The 23,356-nt window shown below is 46.9% G+C and overlaps 1 protein-coding gene across 1 annotated transcript in view; it reads right to left on the bottom strand.

Annotated features, from left to right (window-relative positions):
• Positions 1-23,356, bottom strand: part of vps37d (VPS37D subunit of ESCRT-I) — a 44,736-nt gene that overhangs the window by 8,719 nt on the left and 12,661 nt on the right. Inside the window, exon 3 of the mRNA XM_041198397.1 lies at positions 7,752-7,834. Coding sequence (XP_041054331.1) covers positions 7,752-7,834 — 83 coding nt within the window. The remainder of the gene's footprint in view (positions 1-7,751; positions 7,835-23,356) is intronic.

Here is a 23,356-nt window from a genome sequence, read left to right as displayed (position 1 = left end):
TGCTCTTCACCCAGCACAAGCACAGATACTAGCACCTCAGTGCACAACTCGGAACTAAGGGAACCATAAACTAGTAAGGGCACATCACAGTCATGCATCCACTGAGTTGGAGTGGGCCTGTGATAGTCGGAGGAGAGCCAGATGCTGAATGCCAGTTGGATGACGAGACTCTGGAATTGTCTGTAAGGCAGCAGATGCTGGATGTCTAGTGTGAGGTGCGTGGAGATGTGGCAGAGAAACCAGAGAAGTGGTGCTTTCTGTCATAGATAGTGGAGGAGTCCATCTAGGCCATGAACACTACAATCACCCACTTGACAGATTGTACGGCTCCCTCCATTGAAAGACTGGCGACTGTCTTGAAGGGGAAAACCCAGCAGTTTATTGAAGCAAGCATGGGTAAGCATTCTGATCTGTGCTCCATCACCTTGTCTCTATTCTCAAGGGCCCATTGCCAGGTGGAACCATGTCCAATGACCTGAAAATCCTGCCCATGGTATTAACAAAACATCACCAATGCTCGACAACAACATCGAAACAAAATCAAAACAGCATCGAAACAGATACTATGACAAATCCAAACTCTTTCTGGGCTTTCAGCAACAGAGATCTGCTCCCACTGGGGGTTGGTTTATCAGCAACATCAGCTGCCCAATTGTGCCCAAGCAAGAAAATAGCTTGGGGCAGGTTGTGGGGGAGGGGGAGGTGTGGTTGGGGGTGGGGAGCACCATAGGTTAATCTTTTCATTAGATTCATGGGATTTATAACTATGAGGAAAATAAAGTTAAAAAAACAAGTCTCTACAGGTATATTTGAATGTATCATCTCAGCCAGAACTAATGAGTGCTGTGTTGCCAGAGAAAGAATGAACTTGCACAGACAATAGTGCCTCCCACATCTTCATGTGATCCAAAATGGTTTGTAACCCATGTGATGTAGGTAAACATGGTAGTTAATTTGCATGCAGCAAGATTCCACAGACAACAATGAGAGGAATAAGCAGTTAATCAGTTTTTAGTGGTTTCAGTTAGGTGATAAATATTGGCCAAAATCCCTCTGTTGTTCTGTTATGTGATTCAGTGCTCCACTGAACCCACAACCTTCTGACTCTGAGGCAATTGTGCTGGAACTGAATTAAGCCTGATAAAGGTGCTATTATTTGGATGATTGTTAATGCAAGGTTCTGTTCAGTAGCTGTTTAAGGTTCCAAGGCACTGTTTGAAAGCAGGGTGTTCTCCTGATGACAAAAACAGAAATACCTGGAAAAACTGAAAAAGGTATTTCCGTTTTTGTTTTGGATTTCCAGCACCCACAGTTTTTTGTTTTTACCTGTGTGTTCTCCTCATGTCCTTGCCAACATTTCTGCCTCAACCAACATCACAATGAGAAACAAATTAACTGGTCATTTGTATGGGACATTGAGATGTGCAAAACAACTGGCACAGTTACTAACACTGTGACTGCATAAGGAGAACACTGTGAGTTAAAATAAGGCATCACATTGTGCAAATTCTTCATGCCATAGTTAAGCATGCATTGCTGTGTGTTGGGTGACGGCAGGATCAAGGGACAAAACTTTCAATATTATCTCCTCACCCTCATGCTCTCTCACATCCATTTAATTATTTTCAAGGGGATTCAGATGTCTTTCCTTTTGTTCTGCTCAGCACATAAATATTCAACATGCTTTCTCACCCAGAGCAGGTGAGACTCACAGCTCCTCCACAAACCAGCTGTCTTGAATACTCCTGGGATCCCTGTATCATTTCTCATCAATGTTGTCAATGTCCAGCTTTTGTACATATCCTTTGAGGAGAGATTGGCACTGCATTTTTTTTAATTTTAGTACACGTCTGGTTTTCCAGATGTTGTAAACTCCCTTTGATATGATTTTTTTTCATCAGGTTTGTAGGATCCACAGTAAAATATTAAAGCGGGACTGGTGTGAGCTGTCAACATGCTGTAAAACTCATCAAAGCCCCAAAATGGAAGTCAGAGCCATCAGCACGGAATGGAGCAAGCTTGGGGAGGAATATGATGAGCTTGTGAAGGTAAAACTGCTACAGCTGTTTACTGACATAAGGAAATTGGGAATGGGTGATGGATTTGACCAAACTCCCAGGCTGGAATTTTCCAGCCCCATTGGCATTGGGAGTCATGCCGGGGCGGGGGGGGGGGGTGGGGGGTGGGGGGGGGTAACAATATGGCGAGAAGGCCAAAAATCGGTTTACGCCAAAGTGAAACCACGGTGGGATCATCTGATGATGTCCGCCATGGCGGAATGCCAATCCCACTGGAGGTCAGCTGAACCCACTTTGCATCCCACTAATGGATGCAAAGTAAGGTCCGACCGGAATTATTTCTCCCACGTCAGGTTTACCGTTACGCCGGCAGGAAAACAGGTCAGCCCAGAACACGTCTAGACAAGCGTGACGTGCAGAAGTCGGGTCTTAGCTTTAAGGCCTTGCTCAGATTGCAGACATTGGAGGAGAAGGAGATGCTGGAGCCCTGCAGCTACCAGACCGTGGAGGAACATGTACATCAGATGGTGGGTGGATTCCCATGGACATGGTTCCGCTGCGAAGCAGCTCTCAGAAGGTGGGAGGTCCCTGTTGATGTCACAGGTCTGCTTCAGAACATCACATTCTTGTAATGGGTTGCTATGGATGATCGGTAAGTGGAGGGAGAGGAAGGTCCAGCTGTGAGTGGGAGGGGAAGTTGTACTGGGGGTGGGGTTGGAAGAGGAAGGTCTATGTTTAACTGGGAGAGGAAGGTATACCGGGGGGTGAGATTGGTTGGGGGGAGGTGGCAAAAGTGTCAGGGGGATGGGGTGGGGGGGGGAATGAAAGTGTCAGGATGGGGTGAGGTTGGGGGGGAGGAGGGTGTATGAGGGAAGGAGACTGTAATGGGGGAGAATGCGGCCACTGGGAAGGTAGATGTAAGGGTGGAGGAAGGCGTAAGAGAAGGAGATCGGAGGGGGGAAGGAGTTCGGAGGGGGGAAGGAGTCAGTGAGGAGGAGGGAGTTCAGAGAGGGGAAGGAGTCCGGGGGGAGGAAGGTATCTGGGAGGTGGAGGGGGTAAGGGTGGAGGATAGGGTAAGGACGGAGGAGGGAGTAAGAGATGGAGGAGGGAATAAGGGTGGGGGGGGGGAATGTTCAGGTGAACATGCAAGGAAGGGGTCTGTGGAGTCAATGACTGCTTCCTGGGGATGGAACTGAGTGTGGGTGTGTTAGGAGGGAACAGTGAGTATGAAAGAGGGCAGAGGGAACTGGAAGGGTGGCAGGGTGAAGGTGCATCGGTAGCGATGAAAGGGACGGCGAGGGTGGTTGGTGGGGACACGGAAACTCTGACCCTGGAGGTAGGAAGGAGGAGGTCAATGGGGATGGGATTCTCAGGAAGATAAGAAATGTGTTCATTCACCTGGATATCCTGTAAAGACAAGGGTTTGGGCTGGTAGGTGATGGTGGGGCGGTGGGAGGTGATTCCAGGGGAGTCGGCAGACATGGGGGCAACGGGCATGGGTGTTTGGGGGAGGGGAAAGGACAGGGGAGTTGAGCAAAAATCTGACTACGACCTCTTCCTGCTATTTTGAGCCGGCTTGTCATGCATGAAAAGAGATGGAGAGAGTGTGAGCAGGATGCATGGCACTGCGTGGAATGTTTGTGCGGTGAGCGGAGACATGGACAGGATGATGATGTGAGCTCGAGAGGATATGAGCCTGATGGAGATGTGAGGGTGTGTGTGAGTTGTATTGTTGTCCTTTCAGGTGTGAGATCCCTGTGGATGTGTGATGGGTTTGTGGCCATGGGTGTTGAAATCGAAAGTGAGCGGAGCTTTGTGTTGGACGGGCACAGGCCCTGCCTGGGAGTGCAATCAGTGAGGGGCGGAGATGCAGGTCAGCTCAGATGGACAACTGAAAGCGAACCCCAGCAGGCAGCATTGCAAATGCTCAGGACATAGAGATGAGTGTGATGGAGGAAGGATCCGTGTGCTTTGGAGAATACTTGCACAAGGCTCTGAAAGGCCCTGCCATACACACACTTCTTTCTCCAGTGGTTTGGCGGAACTGTTAGTGGGGCTGGGAGATGGGGGGCTCGTGGTGGGGGAAGATGCAATGGGAGGACTCACGAAGCCTGTCAATGAAGCTGAAAGACATTATAATATATTTTCAGATTATAAAGTGACAAAATGTTTTCACCTCTGCAACCACTTGTTATCAGAATTTCTTAACTTTTTTAAGCCTATCATTTCTTCTAGTTGCTGCCCTGACATCCACAGCAGGGGTGGAGACAGCCTGTGCAATGGTTCGCCATGTGGCCTCTGATGACTTCGGCCTGCGTCTTCTGGGGAGCTGAAGCCTTAGGGGCTCCGGTTTGCTTTGGCTGTCCTCCTGTGTGCCTGCTGCTCCCTCTGCAGTGACAGACGACAAGGATGAGGGGGTCCGGGCAAAGAGGTCTCGGAGGGAGTGGACAGCCTCTAAGATTCCTGAGTGAATGACCCAGGGGTGTCTGGTTGCTGCTCCTCCTCCCTTTAGGTGCTCAGGGGTCCGAGCCTGACTCCTTGAGGGAAAGGAGGACCTGGAGGGACATCGAGGTGCCTGGCTTCCCTCTTGCGTTGCCACTGCAGAAACTCATCCATGGCTACCGTGATGGAGTGTAGGTCTGCACACCTCTTCTCGTTCTGCTGGGCCAGGGTCTCCATGGCATCTGCTATCTTTTCCATGAGACCTCCACTTGCCCATGTGGGCACCACTTCATCAGAGAGCAGGCAGACGCACTCCTCCGACTCACGTGCCACTCTGTTGAGGGCTTTCAACAGCTCTGCATGATGTTCCCCCATATTTGCTGACTCTTCACGATGAGTTGGACGGCCGAATCCACAGATGCCTCTTCCTCAGCAGTCCTCTGACTGCTGGGGTGCTCGGCTGAACCTGCCTCCTTCTGCTGTGGATATGTGACCGTGCAGTGAGCACCAGATTGAGAACCCGAGCCTGCTCTAGATCTGGGTCCCACCAAGGTGTGTGTCTCTGCGCTGGAGGAGGGTGTGGGTAAACGCGGTGACGGGTCTTCCAGGCTGCTTATTTCCAGCTCTTCAATGGAGGAGGTGTTCTCTTGGCTGGAGGTGAGGACCTGGATGGAGCTGAGGGACTGACTGGCTGATGGTGTATACCACATGGCAGAGATCCCTGTGAACCAAAGTAGAGATAATTAGTGCATGGCAGCAGAGTCAGAATCAGGAGAGAGAGCACTCACAGTTGCGTTGAGAGAGGGATGATGTGATGCTGGATCCTCACGAGGGTGTTCGTTGCCGACTTCATCGTCGCCGCAGGCACATTCCACATCCTCACCAATCAGCGCGATGGCACGCTTCTCAAAGTGAGTGAGGTGTTTAATGTGGGCCACTCCACCCTCCAGTCTGGGACCTCTCCTGGCTGTTTGTGAGCCAGCTTCTCCTGCATGAAAACAGATGGAGAGAGAGTGAGCAGGACACATGGCGCTGCATGGAATGTTTGTATGGTGAGCGGATCCATGAATGGGATGAGGACACGAGCTCGAGAGAGTATGTGCCTGATGAAGATGTGAGGGTGTGTGTGAGAGTTAGTGGTGTTGTCCCTTGAGGTGTGAGATCCCTGGGGATGTGTGATGGGTTTGGGAGTGTGTGAGTTGACAGTGATAAGGTGGCTGACTTACCCTGGCGAAACGGATGAGAGCATTCACCCTCTTCCTGCACTGGATGGCTGACCTCCTCTGCGCTCCGGTAGTGTTGGCTGCCGCTGCCACCACCACTGCCTACCAGGCTGGCTTTGTGATTCTGGCGGATCTCCTGCGGCCACAGCAGGGGTAGACGACATTGCGGTGGCCTCCCACTGCGTCCAGCAGGCGCCCCAGAGAGCTGTCGGGGCCACCTGTTTACTGGAGCAGTCCTCATCTGAAGACACAAAGTAGGCTGCGCTCTGGTGTGCATTAAGTATGGTGCCCGGAGCGAGGAAGCACTGAGGTCACAGGGTGGCGGGCAAATTCGAGCCTGCCCGCCAGCGATCCGGAGTGTTTCCCGCGAATGCATTACTAATGAGGCAGGACACGCCAGGAATGGGACGATATGGTGTGAAAACCCGCCAACAGGTAAAACCACCATTTATTCGCTCGCTACCACACTTTGTACAAACCTGTACCCCCAGTATAGAATCAGGGCCTATAGTCTTGAAGACACTGAGAGCTCATACAATTCTTTTAGTTTCAGAAGCACAGTAGAGTCTGAATTGAAACGACAGCAAAGGAATCTAAAATATATTATTTCAGATACAGGAACTCAGGTCAAAAGTAATAAATTTAGAGTATGATGCAGTCCAATTATTGTAAAACAAATTCTGACAATTATTCATCAGAAGTACTCCAACAAATAGAGACAGAGAAATGATCCATATAATATGTTACCTTCTAACTGGGAACTAAGGGATATATCAAAACATAAGACATTATAATATCATACAAAATGTAATATCAGCACCATCATCTGAAAGCACAGCAATAGTTTTCATCCAGCTCTATCTCATTACCACCTCTCTTGATGACTCCACTGTTGCAAAGTTATCCGACTGCTTATCTGACATTCAGTACTGGGTGAGGAGGAATTTCCTCCAATTAAACGTTGGGAAGAATTCAAATGCTGCCCCTGACAGTCCTGGCACATAGGGACCAGATCTGTACCTCTGAAATCCGTGTTAGCATTCATTGGGAAATATGTTGGTGGTCCCCAATCCATTCCCCCCAACATACCCGCCCCTACCACCATATGAGTTCTGGGAACAGATCAAGCCCTCTTGCGATAACCACCTTATTAGCTGGTATAAGTATGGTTACAAGCATGAAAGGATGGCGTGTTCACATTGCAGCCTGTCAGACTGTTAATCGGCTTGCAAATTCTTCCATTATTTCACATTATTCTTCAAAAGAGTGAGAAGATATGAAAACACCAATTTGGAAGTGATGTAAATAAAGAAATCAGTTGTTTCTTCACACAGGAATGAAATAAATGACTAGTTAATTTGTTATTGGTTTGAGGCAGCCAGCACACAAGAAAATATCCTTCCCTCCTGTGACTACATTATAGATGGTTAATGTATAACTGAAAGGGCAGTCAGGGCCTCAGTTCAATATCTCACCAAGCAATGCAGAACTGCCTGAAGCAACAGCCTAGATTAAGTGCACAGATTCTAGATGGGGTTTCGAAATTATAACCTGAGCATTACAAGTGGCTATAACGGAGCCGCAGAAAAATCAAAATAATATAAAGGTGCTAACTCATTTGACTAAGAGGTGTGAAAATCAAATTAAGCCCATTCCCAGTCAAATCTCTTAACCTAAGGATTTTGGTCTCAGGTGTGCTTAATTTGTTTTCTTCACATCTCCCAATCAGACAGTCTAATAAAAAAGGAATGCAACATTTGCAATTATTGCAAAGGGTCTGTATCCTGACAGATAATTCAGTGTTCCTCCTCTCTAGGTTTTTACACAAGCCAAATTTGGCCTTTTTTCCTTCCATATTGGGGCCTTGTGACATTTGGACCTGTGTTCAGCATAACAAGAAATTCATTAAAAGTACATTTAAAAAAGTACAAAATATGTAAGTAGAGGGATATTTGAATATTCATTTTACTGCACATCATAAAATGTCTCTGCTTTTCAAGTTTGCAGGTCGTGAAGAGGGTTAAGATCTATCAGAAAAGGGCCTGCAAGGATTTTATTTTTGCCTCACCTCAGATTCCTCTTCACTTTTAACTGCCTCTCTCTGCAGGAGCTCCAGCGCAGTCTTAGGGCTCTGTCTTTTCAGGTAGGCAGCTGTGGAGACAGAAACCAGACCCAGTTACATCAGCAGATTGTAGTGGCATACAGTACAGTGGCATATGCTGCACTTCCTTTCATTTCTCAAAGGAAAGTAACCTATTGTCCCTAGGGTTCCCAACTGTGATTAAATGTATTCCTGGAGGTTTCGTCACATGACTTGCCCCATTCTCTAGCCATTAGTTGGCCAATGCATCCATCCTTTTGACATGCTGCCTTCCTACGTCAATTGGAAAGCAAAAAAGGTTCATCAACCTATTGGATGACCTGATTGTTAGCCAAACAGCCATTTTTCCCATTTTCAATATTTTTATACCTGATAAAGAAAATGACAAAAAAAATCTTTTTCAATATCACAATGATATTTCCCCAGGACTGCACACAGCAGCGTCCCAGGGCAGGATTTTTGGGTGGTCAGGTGGGCATGGTGGGTGGGCCCAGGAGCGGCTGGGAAATGGTCCACTGTCCGTGATCAACCCCCGACCGCGATTTTGTGCTATCTGGCCAATTAACGGCCAGCCAGCGTGAAACACATGCTGAAACGCTCAGTGCTGCCGGGGTGGGGGTGGGAGGAGGGAGAGCGCTAAAGTCTGTGCAGGCTCTGGGAAGCAGGCAACGAAAGCTCCAAGAAGGCAGAGAGCTGCCTTAGGGAGCTGAAGAATTTTAAAATCCAAAATAAAGATTTGGAAATTCTGAAAGAAATGTCCCCACAAGGGACTCACTTACATGAACATATACATAATAAAGATTATGTCAAAACATTTTTTAAAAATTAATGTATGAAACCTCATCCCGCCCGTGGATGAGGTTTCCTCAAAAATGCAAAGGCCACCTGGCCAATTCGACTGCCCGCCAACCGTAATGTTGGATGGGCAGCAAAAAATCTCTCTTAATTAATAAGTTAGGGGTCTTAATAGGCCTCTTAATTGTTGGCAGGCACGCCTGCTGACTCTTGCACGCATGCGCTGACTGAAATATCATGCGATGTCGAAATGCTTGCCTGACGTCAACGAGCACTATTTTATGCCCGATTGGGTTGCGTGCCTGCCTGCCCGCGGGACATAAAATTCTGCCCTTGGAGATTGATCTTCAATTACTGGAGACTCCAGGCCAATCCTGGATGGTTGGCAACCCGATTTGTCCCCTGGACAGATTCCACCAGATTGCTGTAAACTTCCGTTGAAAGATTTGGTGGTTTCTGAAATTTCCAATTTCACAACCTCTTACAGTCAACATTTGAAAAGTTAGGAAACACATTGTGCCACAGCATCCTCACACACCATCCTCAGTCAATCCCCAATCTTAGTCGCATAGGGCCATTTTACAGTCACCGAAAGGAAAGGTGTTACATGGGTGGACGTGGGTAACTATGTAGAGGAAATTGACTGCTAACTTGGCAGGAAGGCTGCTTCAGTTTATTATGGTACATTGGAAGTTTCACAGCAGCATCAAAGAAAGCTTGGGCAATCCAGTCACTATTTCAACCATTAGGTAGAGAAGATGTTAGCCCTTTTATCCCATTCCACCAACAGGCAATGCACACGCCTCTCTATCATAGATTCCATCTAACTTAACTGATCTCTGGAGGAAAAGTTCCACAGAATTTCTTTCTAAACCCTTTCATCTTATGTCATTCATCCTTAAGCGTTAACATTCCATACCATGAGCCAAAATGAACATTATAATGGACAATATAGTTCCAACTCTATTCCCCAATATGCATGCTCAGAATATTAGTACAACAAAAAATATTGTTACTTTTACTTTCTTCCATTCTTTGATCTTAACCAAAACCGGTATCCTAACTGGAGCTGCTTAAAGTGTTATTGAGCACTGGACACCACTACTCAGCTCTTTAAAGTGCTGGTGGATGCAATGCAGTCACTGAGTCATCCTCAGGATCTGTCCCAGTGAACCCTGTTAAAGACAATAAGCAACCCATCAGTAATGCTGTTACCCATTCATGTGCCAGGCGGTGCAGGTTAACAATATCACAAATGCAGCACTTGTCTGCGAAATTGTCACTGAAATGATCAGTACAATCAAACTGCTCTGATCATGATAAATAATTATGATAGCATTGTATAAGATAACTTTAACCATTAACAGAAGAAAACAGCTTGTATTTATATAGCATCCCTTCACATCCTTAATCTAATGAATTGCTTATGAAATACATTGGGTGAGATTTTAGCTCACTCAAAATCAATGCACTTATAGAGTCAAAATCAGGCCCACAGTCTCTGTTGTTACATAAGCAAATGATACAATCAGCGTGTACATAGCAAAACCCCACAAATACGTTAGTATCCATAGATTATTATAACTGGATTGAGTTACATTAACAGAGAAATAAGAGTATAGAGTGAGTATGACGAGTAGGTGAAAATTAGGTGGATCAGAAGCCAGGTATGTGTGTAAGTGAATAGGTGAGATGATGGGTAGGTGGATCAGTGAGAAGACAGTACATATGTCATATAGGTAAGGGAGGAAGTAGATAGTTGAACCAGGTAAGGAGATAATAAGTGATCAGGGAGTTGATCTATATAAAAAGCACACACAGCTAGCTGTTCACAAAACCTTTGCAGGATTGGAAATAAATCAAACAGTTTAAATTCTCAAATAGTAAACATTAGTCTGCAGTTTTTTTTCTCAATCCTGGAATGGCCGGCTGACTCTGATGAGCGCACTCTATTTAAAATTCAGTTCAAGTGGTCGTGTGCTGCCAAATACTTTACAGCCGATAAAAAAGGGAATGGGTTTCTAAGTTTTAATTATTTTCTATCATTATGCACCCAGCAGTGGTTTCTTTAGCTGGGAATTTATTCCAGTTTCTCAATATTTCTATTTCTCTGGCTCCTGGCTCAGTGATAAGGCAGGTCACTCAATATCTTGTCAAGTCCTGTGAGTTTTTTTGGCAAAAGAACACGTGTGAGACTTGATTCAGAAAATCATGGGTTCAAGTTCCACTCCAGGATTTGAGCACATCATCTGAGTTGACATTTCAATGTAGCTTGAGGGAGCTCTGCACTGTCTTTTTGATGAGATGTTAAACCAAAGCCCCTGTGCATCATTAGATAGATGTACAAGATCCCTTCGATTACTATAACAAAATGTCAGGTCATTTATCTTGTTGCTGTTTGTGGGACCTTTGCTGTGCATAAATTGGCAGCTGTGTTTGCCTACATTGCAACGATGACTGGGTCTCTAAAGTACTTCATCGGCTGTAAAGTGCTTTGGGACATCCCGAGATTGTGAATGATGCTTTATAAATGTAAGATTTTGGAAATGTCAGCCTCAGGTGGAAAGTATCTGACAGAACATGACCACTTGAGCTGAATTTTAAATAGAGTGCACTCATCAGAGTCATCTGACCTTTCTAGAATTGAAAAAAAACTGCAGAGTAATATTTACTATTTGAGCATTTAAACTGTTTGATTTATTTCTAATCCTGCAAAGGTTTTGTGAACAGCTGTGTGTGCCTGGTGACCTATACTTATGGAGAGGCCCCACAGCTACAGCTGGGATAACAGCAGATGGGAGTAGCCACAGAGCAGGGCTTCTGTAATGAGGAGATAATAAGGATGCACTTCTGTACACAAACAATGCACAAGGGGAAATTCTACCAAGTGACCATGAAATGAGCTCCACCATGATTGCCATCTGCCTCTTTGAATTCACCCATCTGCTGCATGGGCACCATCTGTGAACCTCACACAAAACTACACAATGGCATGTGTCTGTTACCAGGAGCTGGCACACTCTGTCAAGTGCCAAATAATCAAATCAGTGTGGGCTTGTTTCAGTGTTTCCCCATTAGCTCCAAGTCAGCCACGTGAAGCAAGTCAATCCCCTCATGAATTGCAGTGGGTTTTAGGCCAGGCTATTTGATTGATTACTTGACAGTCAACTGCTGAAGTGTCCCAGACAACAAGTGAGGATCAATAACAGGAAAGCACCTATCAGAGATCACTGAATAGATCATGTAAATGTAGTGGTTGAGTTACTGGAGAAGTAGAGCAATGGTTATGTTACTGCACTAGTAATTTAGAGACCTGGATTAAGATTCCAGAGAATGTCAGCTCAAATCCCGCCATGGCAGCTTGAGAATTTGGATTCAGTTTAAAAAATCTGGAACTAAAAAGCTGATATCAGTAAAGTGACCATGAAGTTATGAGATTGTTGTACAAATCCAATTTGTTCACTAAAGTCCTTTAGGGAAGGATGTGCTGTTTTTGCCTGTCTGGCCTATATTTGTCTCCAGACCCACACCAATGCTGTTGACACTTACTGGCCAAGCAAGACTCTCAGTTGTATCAAGACCACAACCCGATGATTCAAGAAGAACTTTCACCACCTTCTTCAGGAAAATTACTGATGGCCATTAAGTGCCGGCCTTTTCAACAATGCCCACTTCCCAAGAATTAACTTAAAAAGTGGTGAAAAGTGAAAGTTGCCATAGTCCTGGAGGACCATAGGTTGCTCTCTAATTAGACAAAGACAACTGGTGGTGAGTTTAACCTGAGGGTCACCATACCTCAGGCGAGGGGTGAGGTTGAGAAGGTGGGGCCTTCATGGATCACCTCAGCCAGTACAGGAATTGAACTCATGCTGTTAGCATCACTCTACATCACAAATCAGCTGTCGAGCCAATTGAGCTAACTGACCCTAAAAGTAGTACCAGTGGAAAGACTGAGCTGATCCAGATTAAACAGTGGTTTAATGCTGGTCCTGCTTGTGGTTGGCATGTTCCCTTTATGCCAATGTAGGTTTCAAATGTCGTCTCCATGTGAGCTAAACACTGTGATGCAGGGACGCAGTGTAAAGATGTACAACCGTACTGCCTCGCTGTGGCAGGCAAGAATGTATGTTAACTCCAGTCTGTATATTACCTTGGATCCATGTGATACTCAGGACAGAATCTTCTTCTGCTGCTGCAGCTGGGAGTGGGAAGCAAGGTGGGCGGGGGAGCTTAATTCCACAGGAGGCCAAAATTCAGAATCCTGACGGCGGGGTGAACTTCTGCAATTAAGTTCTCTGAACCTTACAGGTGGTTCGAGCTTCCTGATGGCAAGCATCGGGAAGTCCTTTTGCATGCATTTGCATGTCATGCACTCTCATTAAAAGATCAGCTTGCCAGAATTAAGCTCTCCCTCCGAATTAAGTTACCTGTGAGTCAGAAAAGACATGCCTCCAGGTTCAAGACAGCGTATAAGTGGCGTGCACCAGGTGAAGTACTCATCTTCCTGGACTTTGGAGTGAGTAGTCACTACCTTTCACACTTTCTGGAATGTTCTTCTATGGCAGATATGATTGCGTTCAGGTGTCAGTTGTCCTAGGTGCATGGAGGGTGACCAAGGGAGGGAGGATGGAGTCTACTAGAGGCAAGGGTCAAGGAGGCTGGACAAGGGAGGCAGGGTCAGCGGGTAAGGGTGGAACTGGGGCCAGACAAAGGTGCCAGGGTCAGCGAGGCAGGGTGCCTGGGGAAGGAAGCCAGATTGATGCTCCTGACTTGCAGTGAGTGATTGCCTCCCTTTTAAATACGGCATCTGGACCTTTAAGCCTGTGAAGTAAGGGTGGGGTGATGACTTCCTGCCTATTTCCCTGCAAGATTTGCCGAGCTCCTCGCACATGCAAGTCTAATGACCTGAACAGCGTGAGATCGCGTGTGGCTAGTTATCTTGTCTCTGAGCGGAAATCACTCTCACTTCTGCTCCCACCTTCAGAATGGAAGATTCTGCCCTGTAATATATCCCAGGCTGTGTGTTTTGAGACATTAAGAGAGAGAATGAGAAAGAAAGAGAGAAAGTTGTAGTAATTGTAGCTTTCCACCCCCTTTCTGTTTCCCCCTTCCTTTTTTTTCCAATAAATTATAAAGATTTTCCTTTTCCCACCTATTTCCATTATTTAAAAAAAAACACCCCCACTAGAGCTATACCTTGAGTGCCCTACCATCCATTCTTAATTAGCACATTCGTTTAGATAATATCACCAACTTTAACTTTAACACCTATGTGTTCTTTTGTACCATTGTTGTTGACATCTTTTGATGATCTGCTTCTATCAGTGCTTGTTTGTCCCTACAACCACACCCCCCCTCCACCTCTCTCTCTCTCTCTCTCTCTCCGCCCCCCCACACACACACCTTAAACCAGCTTAGATTTCAACTCTTTCTTGGACTTGAACTCAAGTTCTGTCGAAGGGTCATGAGGACTCGAAACGTCAACTCTTTTCTTCTCCGCCGATGCTGCCAGACCTGCTGAGTTTTTCCAGGTAATCCTGTTTTTGTTTTTGTTTTGGATTTCTAGCATCCGCAGTTTTTTTGTTTTTATCTTTATGACTTATTGTGTTGGGTAGTATCACATGACAGTGTGAACGAATGAGCTCTAAGCTTGGGAACCTTAGAGTGAGAGTTGGTGATTGGTTGAAAGAAATTAAATTAAATTGGTCTGAAAAGTTTCGGCTATGAGTAGGAGTACTACCAGTGCTGCTAAAGAAATATGACAAGGTTTTTTGAGACGAAATGGGGAGAATCAAAGGCCTACGGGCTAAAATCTATGTTGACTCAGAAGCAACTCCTCGTTTCTTTAAAGCAAGGCTAGTGCCATATGCTCTGAGGGAGAAGGTTGACACTGAATTGAACCATTTAGAGATGCTGGGGGTCATATAGCCGGTTCAATTCTCAGACTGGGCAGCACCTAAAGTCCCTGTCTTAGAACCGGATCAGACCATCCGAATCTGTAGGGACTATAAACTAACAGTAAACAACTGTTAAGTACCAAGTTGAACAACTACTCTATTCCCAAGATTAAGAATTTGTAAGGTAAATTAGCAGGAGTGACAACTTACACTAAACTAGATATGAGTCACGTGTATCAGCAGCTGGAACTGGATGATACCTCCAGAGAGTTTGTGACCATAAACACCCACAAAGGATTATATCAATACACGCGTGTGCCCTTTGGTGTTTCTTTGGCCTGCGTGATTTTCCAGAGGATGGTGGAGAGCTTGCTGCAATTACTACCTCAAGTTGTGGTCTACCTGGATCTCATTCTAATAAAGGGGTTTACAGAAGCTGAACACTTGGCTAATTTGGAGGAAGTCTTGAAATGATTTTTGGAAGCAAGGGTACACTTAAAAATAGAAAAGTGTACCTTTCAGGCAAGCAAAGTTGTTTATTTGGGCCACATTCAGTAGAAGAAAAGGTTAAAGCTATTAAGGAGGTACCTTCGCCTAAAAATCTCTCTGATCTCAAGACATTCTTAGATATGGTAGATTACTATGGTCAATTCCTACCCAACTTATCAATGGTCCTAGCCCCTCTACACTTATTATTAATGAAAAACCAGCGTTGGGTTCGGAAGTCACCCCACGTCATGAAAGTTAAACAACTCTTGCACTCATCAAACTTGTTAGTACACTACGACCCGACAAAGGAACTGTTACTAACCTGCAATGTGGCCCCCTATGGCGTGGGAGTGGTACTATCGCACAAGATGGACGACAGTTCTGAAAGGCCGATAGGCTATGTGGCCAGGACCCTTTCCACAGCCAAAGAAAGGTATTCGCAAATTGAGAAGGAAGGATTATTGATTATTTTCAGAGTTAAAAAATTCCACCATTACATACATGGCCAACATTTTACGATAGTGTCTGACCACAAACCACTCTTGGGGCTGTTCAGTGAAGAAAAAGCTATCCCTCCCATAATTTCTGCATGAATTCAAAGATGGGCTCTAATTTTATCCACATATGAATACACTTTTGTGCACAGACCAGGGATGTATATAACCAATGCTGATGCCCAAAGTCACCTTCCTTTACAGGAGAGCAATGAACAAGCCTCAATTACCCAAGCGATCGTACTAGCAATGAATTTCCTGGGGCAGAATTTTCCTGTTGTAAAATGATGTGCAATGACGTTGGGCGAGCTTCCTGACATCACTGCGCGCCATTGCGATATTTCGTTGGATGGGCACGCGATGCTTTCCGATGCACGCCCTCCATTAATTAATGGGCCACTTAAGGCCCTTGAGCAGCCAATCAATTGCGATTTTTCAGCATCCGTGCAATCTTCAGGTCGGCGCACTGGAGCAAAGGGCAGGCAGGTAGGTAACATTTGTATACACCTCATCCACTGGCGGGATAAGAGGGCTCAGTGGGGTCGTGAGTGTACCCTGTTGTTTTTTCAAAGTTACTGATACTTGCCTGTGTGATCTGCAATACTTCAAAACACATACCAGCTGTTTGGTCTGGACTCACAACCTTCAGGTCAGCACTCTGCAGTGAGGAATCTTTTTTGGGCCTGCATGTTTCAAGAAGCCTTCCCTTAGCCTAGGAATGGGAGCTGAGCTCTCCACTGGAGGTACCTCCTCTGAGGAGGGAGGGCTAGAAGGGGGAGGAGGCCAGGAGAGCACATTCAGCCTCCAGGAGAGCCACCTTTGGGAAGTCAAGCGCAGGCACAAGGGGTGCAGGGTCAAGAGGTAGTCCAAGGCGGAAGGGGCCGCAGAAGATGCCACTATCCTGCTGCCAGGGTATACAGGTGGCAAAGCAGTTATCTCAATACTGAGGTGCAGTGCCGAAGGAGGCTCCGCCTGTCAAGGGAGACAATCAACACTATCTGTCAGATGATTGGACCTGAGATTTCCGCTAACTGTGTGGGTGGACACCCCATGCCAGTGGCTCTAAATGTCACAGCTGCCCTCAACTTCTATGCCTCTGGCTCCTTCCAGGGCTTGGTGGGTGATCTTTGCAGTGTCTCCCAATCAGCTGTCCACACTTGTGTCAAGCAGGTTACAGACACTCAATTCAGGTGTGCATTGACCTTCATCCTCTACCGTTGGGACCAGGCAAGCCAGACAGAGCGAGCCAGAGGCTTTGTGGTCATTGCTGGCTTCCCCTGTGTCCAGGGTGCAATAGATACATGTGGACATCAAGGTGCCAGCAGGTGAGCCCCGTCAACAGGAAGGGCTTCCACTTCATGAACGTGCAGATAGTGTGTGATCATAGGATGCTGATTCTTCAAGTCTGTGCAAGGTACCCAGGCAGCTCCCACGACGCCTACATCCTCAGACACTCCCAGATTCCAGGGCTCTTCAGTGATCCAGCCGGGCTGGATGAATGGCTGCTGGGTGACAAGGGCTATCCCTCAGGTGGCTCATGACACCTCTCCGCCATCCAAGAACAGAAACTGAACAGCGTTACAATAGGAGCCACACCTCCACACTCCACAAGGGTTGTGGTGGAGAGAGCCATTGGTCTTCTCGAGATGCACTTCTGATACCTGGACCACTCAGGGGGCCGCACTCCAGTACCCCCCAGATCATGTGTTGCTGATAATGATTGTATGCTACGCTCTCCACAATCTTATGCTGGAAAGGGGGGACACAGTGGATGATGAAGATGTAGACTCAGTGGCTGCAGATGCACATGATGAATCCAGCAGTGAGTCCGAGGATGAGCACACACAGGGAAATGCTGAAAGGGTAGATGCTGACCCGGGCATACTCCAGGGAGGCAGGGACACCCAGGAGGCTTTAATTCAATGAATCTTCAGCTAGCACACCATATATGGACCTTCAGGACAAGCCTGGACTGTAGGCTCCATATTCGAGACCTAAGTGCAAAATTTATCTGGTTGGGAACATTAACTAAGGTCCTTGTTAATAAAGCTGAATATCCAACAAAGCACTCATTACATTATTGGAAGCCATCCATCTGCAGAACAAAAGAGGCACCCTCAACCATGGTGACATGTCTGAATTTAATATTACAATCAAAGAAACTTAATGAAACAAAATGAAAAAGGTGTTAAAAATCACACCAACTCTTAAAAACCTCATGCAGATCAACACAAAAGCACCAGTGATAAACCCGTGGTGTGCCTAAGGTGCCTTATGTTTACATTTTCGGGTGCTATGTCTTGTGCTGCCCCCTCGCTGGGAGTGGCATCTGAGACAGCTGCTCACTCTGCTGTCCTGTTGGCCTTGATGACCTTGGCAGTCGTCCACTGGCCAGTGGAGCCTCTGCTGGCCCCGCCTGGAAGGGAGCTGCCAGTTCCACAGCTGGCATCTCTCCAGTTGTCGCAGCCTCACCAGACCCTCACCACCTGGGAGAGGGGTGGAGGAGTTGCTGCCCTCATCCGGAGTGCCCTGAGAGGAGCCCACAGAGACGACAGGCAGCTGCTGGCCCGATGTGAGGTTGCTTTGGACCTCCCTGCTCACTGTGGATGGATGGGCACTGAGCTGGGAAACTTGGTGCCCAGACCATCTCCCACAATGGCATTGTCCAGCTGAGGTCTATGCCGATGTGAGGGCTTGCTGGTCAGAGCACTTCCCCAGGAAGCCCTGATGAGTCTCCTGGAGTAGCCTCTCCATGAGAGTCGCCACTCTCTCCATGGAGGACGCATGGCGCTCGGACATGAGGCTCATTGCTTTGGTGATAGACCACGTAGACTCCTCCACCATGGAGACCAAGCCAAGCATAACCTCATGTATCTCCACCAGATGCTCCCTCACACCCAACCACATTTCCTGCACCTGCTGCGTCGCAGGCGACTCCAGAGGCACATCATCAGACACCGACTGAGCATGTGCCTGGCCCCCTGCAGTCCTCCAACTGCTGGCGCCATGGGCACTCTCTGTCTCTGCCAGCTGCTCCAGCGACTGTGAAGTGCCATCACCGCTGTGCCCCGGGACACTAACTGATGTTCTAATTTCTACCGAGGTGCTAGAAGCTATGCTGGTGCTTTCTTAGCAGAGATGGTGTGACGCTGGTGAGTCCGAAACTTCAGGGCCCTCAGGTGTGAGAAGGGGCCTCTGCTGCTCTTTCTCCTGGCCCTGTTCCGCTGATGCTGAAAGGAAGAACAAGGACATTGGATCAGTTAATGTGGAGACGATGTCAATGTGTATCCTTGTCCCCCGGATCATTATGTGCTCATCCTCCATAAGCAATGGTCAAGCTATGTTGCAAACTTCAATCACTGAACATTCAGCACTGCCATGGCTGCTGGGAGAACAATGGTGACCTCACTGCTGGGCAAACATACCTGCCCGTGCCACCCCACCTCACTGACACCGGTGGACCTGGGTGCATGGTCCCTCTCCAAATCTAGAGTCTCCTGTTCAAAGCGGCTGAGAATCGCTAACTGTGCTGGCCCTCCACCAGTCCTCACCTGCTTGGCTGCATTATGTGCATTTTCCTCCTGAAAAGGAGAGAAGAGCATTGATTAGTGCTAATTATACCTGGATTCTTTTCACGGACGGCCCACCCCCAACCAGAGTGGGACATTGCAGGGTCCAGTGTCTTCTCACCCCGCTGCCGCTGAACACTCTCACAAAGATTCTAGGCCTGTCCCACCCCTGACCCCCCACCCCCTTGGCCAAATGCTGCCTGTATCACACGGTCTTCCCTTCCATAGCAAGGAGGCACAAGGACATGGAGCACAGAGGACAGCAGATTGATCGGTGCCACGCCACCTTGAAGCTCCCTTCCCAGCATGTCATCACCCTGACTTTGACATGTCCTGGAGTTCCAGCACTGCGCCTAGTTGCAGCTCCTCCAGGTTGCCCCCAAAACAGTAATGTGGGTCTCAGTATACCACATGCTGCAGGGGCAGAACCCATCTCTTCACCACCCTCTCAGGGTGACCTCGGCATGGGCAATCTCTGCTGGCCCACCCAGCGATGGACACAGGCTGTCAATGATTCAATGTATTCACTACACTCAGACTTGGGTGGGGGGTAGGTGGCACCGGGGGGAGTAAGCTGACCTGCGGGTTAAGGAGCCAATGCCAATGTGGTACTCACCCTTCCTGAGTGCAACAGGTCATTGAAGCACCTGCAGCACTGGACCCACATGTGCTGCACCACGTCATGGGAGTGCACTAGCCCCACCACCTCCTCCCAGGCACATTTGGTCATGTGGGGGGGCCTCCTCCTCCTGTCCTGGGGTACCAGGACCTCCCACCGTGCTGCCACCATCTTCCGGAGGGCAGCAAAGCAATCATCGGAAAAAAGACGGACAAAGAGCCCCCCTGTCCTACCCTCCTGCCTGGACTGCTCACCAGCAGTGCTCTGGGAAGCCCTTCCACTGACCATAATTCGCAGTCTTGGAAAGACTGCAGCAGCTTTTTAAAACAGGCTGCCAGGTCGCCACTGGACCCATTGGCCTTTGCAGACCTGCCGCCGCCTGCCCACTCCCAATGTCCTCCAGAGCCGCGATTCATGTTGGGCGGGCCTTAACTGGCCCGCCTACATAAAAAGGTGGTGCAGACCTGATCGTGGGTGGCGATTAGGTCCAAACCCACGCAGACCCAGTCCTGCTCCACCGGCACCCCCTCCGCCAGCCAGAAAATTCAGTCCCTGGATTCCTCGCCAGTCTGCGCAAGGCAGATAAGAAACTGGACGAGTCGTGATCCAGGCCTGTCTCAAATGAGAGACCAAGTCGTGAAATGATGGTCCCAAGAACTAGTCCCTGATGAATTGAAGCCATTCTTCACTCAAAGGAATGAATTGACCAGTCAAGATGGGAACCTGTTGTGGGGAGCTAGAGTAGTTGTTCCTTCACAAGAAAGGGAACCATTCTTAGCAGAATTGCACAGTGCACATCCGAGAATCTCAAGAATGAAGATAATTGCGCAAGGTTACATTTGGTGGCCAGGCATGGACGGTGATATCGAGAAGGTGGTTAAACACTGTATACAATGCCAACTACTACAGAAGTTACCTGTTGTGGCCCCACTACACCCGTAGGCTCTGGGTGAGACTGGGTATAGATTACGGCAGTCCATTTCAAGGTACCATGTTCCTACTAATAATTGACGCACATTCCAAATGGCTAGATGTTAACGAGGTTGCCAACGTCAGCTACGATTACAGAAAAGTTACGCCAAAGTTTTTCTATACATGGGTTGCCAGAAGTAGTCATTTCAGACAATGGTACTGCATTTACTAGCACTGGATTTCAAAGATTCGTGAGCCTAAACAGTATCAAACACATAAAGATGGCACCATATCATCCATCGTCTAATTGATTAGCTGAGATAGCAGTGCAGACTTTTAAAGCTAGGATGAAAAAATTATTAGGAGGTTCATTAGAGACTAAACTTTCACATTTCCTGTTTCACTACACAACAACCCCCCACACTACTACAGGTTCAACACCTTCAGAGTTACTATGTAGTGATGCCTTAGAATGGGATTAAGTCTGATACTTCCCAATTTGGAGGGGAAGGTGGAGAAAAGTCAAGGGAATGAAAAAGCAGCTCATGATTTTCATAGTTGTGAGCAAGAATTTACTGTTGGTGAGGTAGTATACATACAAAATTTTGGTGGTAGATCGAGTTCATTAACTACTGTAAAAGTTTCTGTGACTGGACTGTTGTCATACTGCATTGAAGTGGAGGGCCAGATCACCCACAAACATGTGGATCATTTGAGAAGAAGGGAGCTACCCCAACAAAATGATGTTCCACCTGTAACCACTATAGAACCTGTTGTGACTGATCAACCAAGGATAGACAAACCAGGTGTCTCTGTCAGAGACACTGAATTGCCTGTGCCTAAAGAGGTACCTGATGTTGCTGTGGTTCCAGAAAACGTGAATCCTGTAAGAGATTCGAAAGTTGTGGAGCTACGACATTCCACCTGGATCAGGAAATCACCTGAGAGACTGAACTTATAATTCCATGATCCGTGTATATATTTGTAATGTCATGAAGGTATATGTTCTCGTAAATACAATCTGTACAAAAAATTTAAAAGGGGGGGGAATGTAGTAATTGTAGCTTTAAGGAATGTAGTGACTAGCTTTAAGACTTATTGTGTTGCATAGCATCATGTGCTAGTGTGAACAAATCAGCTCTCAGTGTGGGGAACCTTAGAGTGGGAGTTCTTCTTCTAGTTGTGGAGTTTGATGGAAGCGTGTAACTGCTGCTGCTGCAGCCTGTAAATAAAGTTCAATGTTTCTAATGAGAAACCTGTCTAGAAAATCAAGCCCATAACAAATGTGTTCCAATGTTCTTTGTGTAAATTATTTTAAAAATGGAATGTAATCCACTCACTTGATGCTTTCTTTCCTTACACCTACAGTAGTTTCACAGATGTTTCTAGAATGTAGTGCTGGATCTTGAGCTCATCTAAAACTCTGCTGCTCATATCCCAGTAGCAACTCTTGTTCACCCATCACCCATGTGCTCACTGATCTAGGGCCCCTGATTGAGCAACGCCTTGATTTTAAAATTCTTATCCTTGTTTTCAAATCCCCCATGGTCTCATTCCTCCTTATCACTGTAATCTTTTCCAGCCTCTGAGATATCTTCATTACTCTAATGCTGGCCTTTTAAAAAAATCCCACTTGAGTGTAAAATGGCACGCGATGACATCGGGCAAGCTTCCCGATGTCATCGCGCACTTGTGCAATATCTTGGTTGGCGGGTACGCATGGGACTTGGCAGCACACCTGCCAACAATAAAACAGCCTATTAAGGCCGTTAAAAATGTAATTGAATTAAATTTTTCGCTGCCCGTCTAACCTTACAGTTGGCGGGCACGCGAAAAGGCCAAGCGACCTTGGCATTTTTTGCAAAACCTCATCCACTGTTGAGATGTGGTTTTGATCCTTCATTAAAAAAAAGAAAAAATTTCATCCTCATTTCTAACATGTCCCTGCTCACGTGACAGTCACATGGGGGGGGAGGTGGGGGGGACATGGTTTATAACATTTTAAAAATCTTTATTTTTAAATTTCAAAACTCTTCATCTCCCTGAGGCAGCTCTGTGCCTTAGGGGGGCTTTTCCAGCATGCAACCAGGTGCATGTGTGAACTTGTGCTCTCGCCCTCCTCTCCCCCCACCACTCAGGCAGTGCTAAGCGCTGAAGCACACGTTTCACGCTGGGTGGGCCTTAATTTGCCCACCAGCGTGAAATCGCAGTCCTGCCCCAATCCTCCGCCCCCACCGAGCCCGCCCAATGAGGGAAAAATCTTGGCCCTTACGTAGTTTGATGTCAAATTTTGTGTGATAATGCTCCTGATGTTTTACTTCATGAAAGGTGCTATATAAATGCAAATCATATTTGTCAAAGTTAATGCTAATTCACAGCTCTGTCAGTGCAGCAGCGTCTGAAATGTGTCACAACACTCTTGTGGTAGCAAGTCTCTGACCTTCCGTTACTGTTTACGTGATGTTAAAAGCATGCAGATGATTTTGATCAGCTTCCCACACAGCAAGCTGAGGCAGTGAGAGACTGAGGCAGCACTCCAGCAGTGTGGTTCAAACATTCATGCAAGCTGTGTATTTACCCTGTCATTTCCAGCAGTTACTTTCATTGCTTACAACTATTTTTAACTGTCTACGCTAATGAAAACATTTCTCCCATTTTCTCCTGAAGGTACTGAATGTCAATAGAGTACACAGGAGCAGGAATCTGTTCCATCGTGGCTGATCTCTACCTCAGCTCGATTCACCTTTGAAACTCTGAACTAATGGACACTTTTTTGATCTGGTTCTTGGAAATTTAA

This window comes from Carcharodon carcharias, chromosome 10 (assembly GCF_017639515.1).
Source record: "Carcharodon carcharias isolate sCarCar2 chromosome 10, sCarCar2.pri, whole genome shotgun sequence".
In the NCBI taxonomy this organism is placed as follows: domain Eukaryota; kingdom Metazoa; phylum Chordata; class Chondrichthyes; order Lamniformes; family Lamnidae; genus Carcharodon; species Carcharodon carcharias.
The sequence above is the reverse complement of the archived record's forward strand: the minus strand, read 5'-3'. Positions and strand labels throughout refer to the sequence as shown.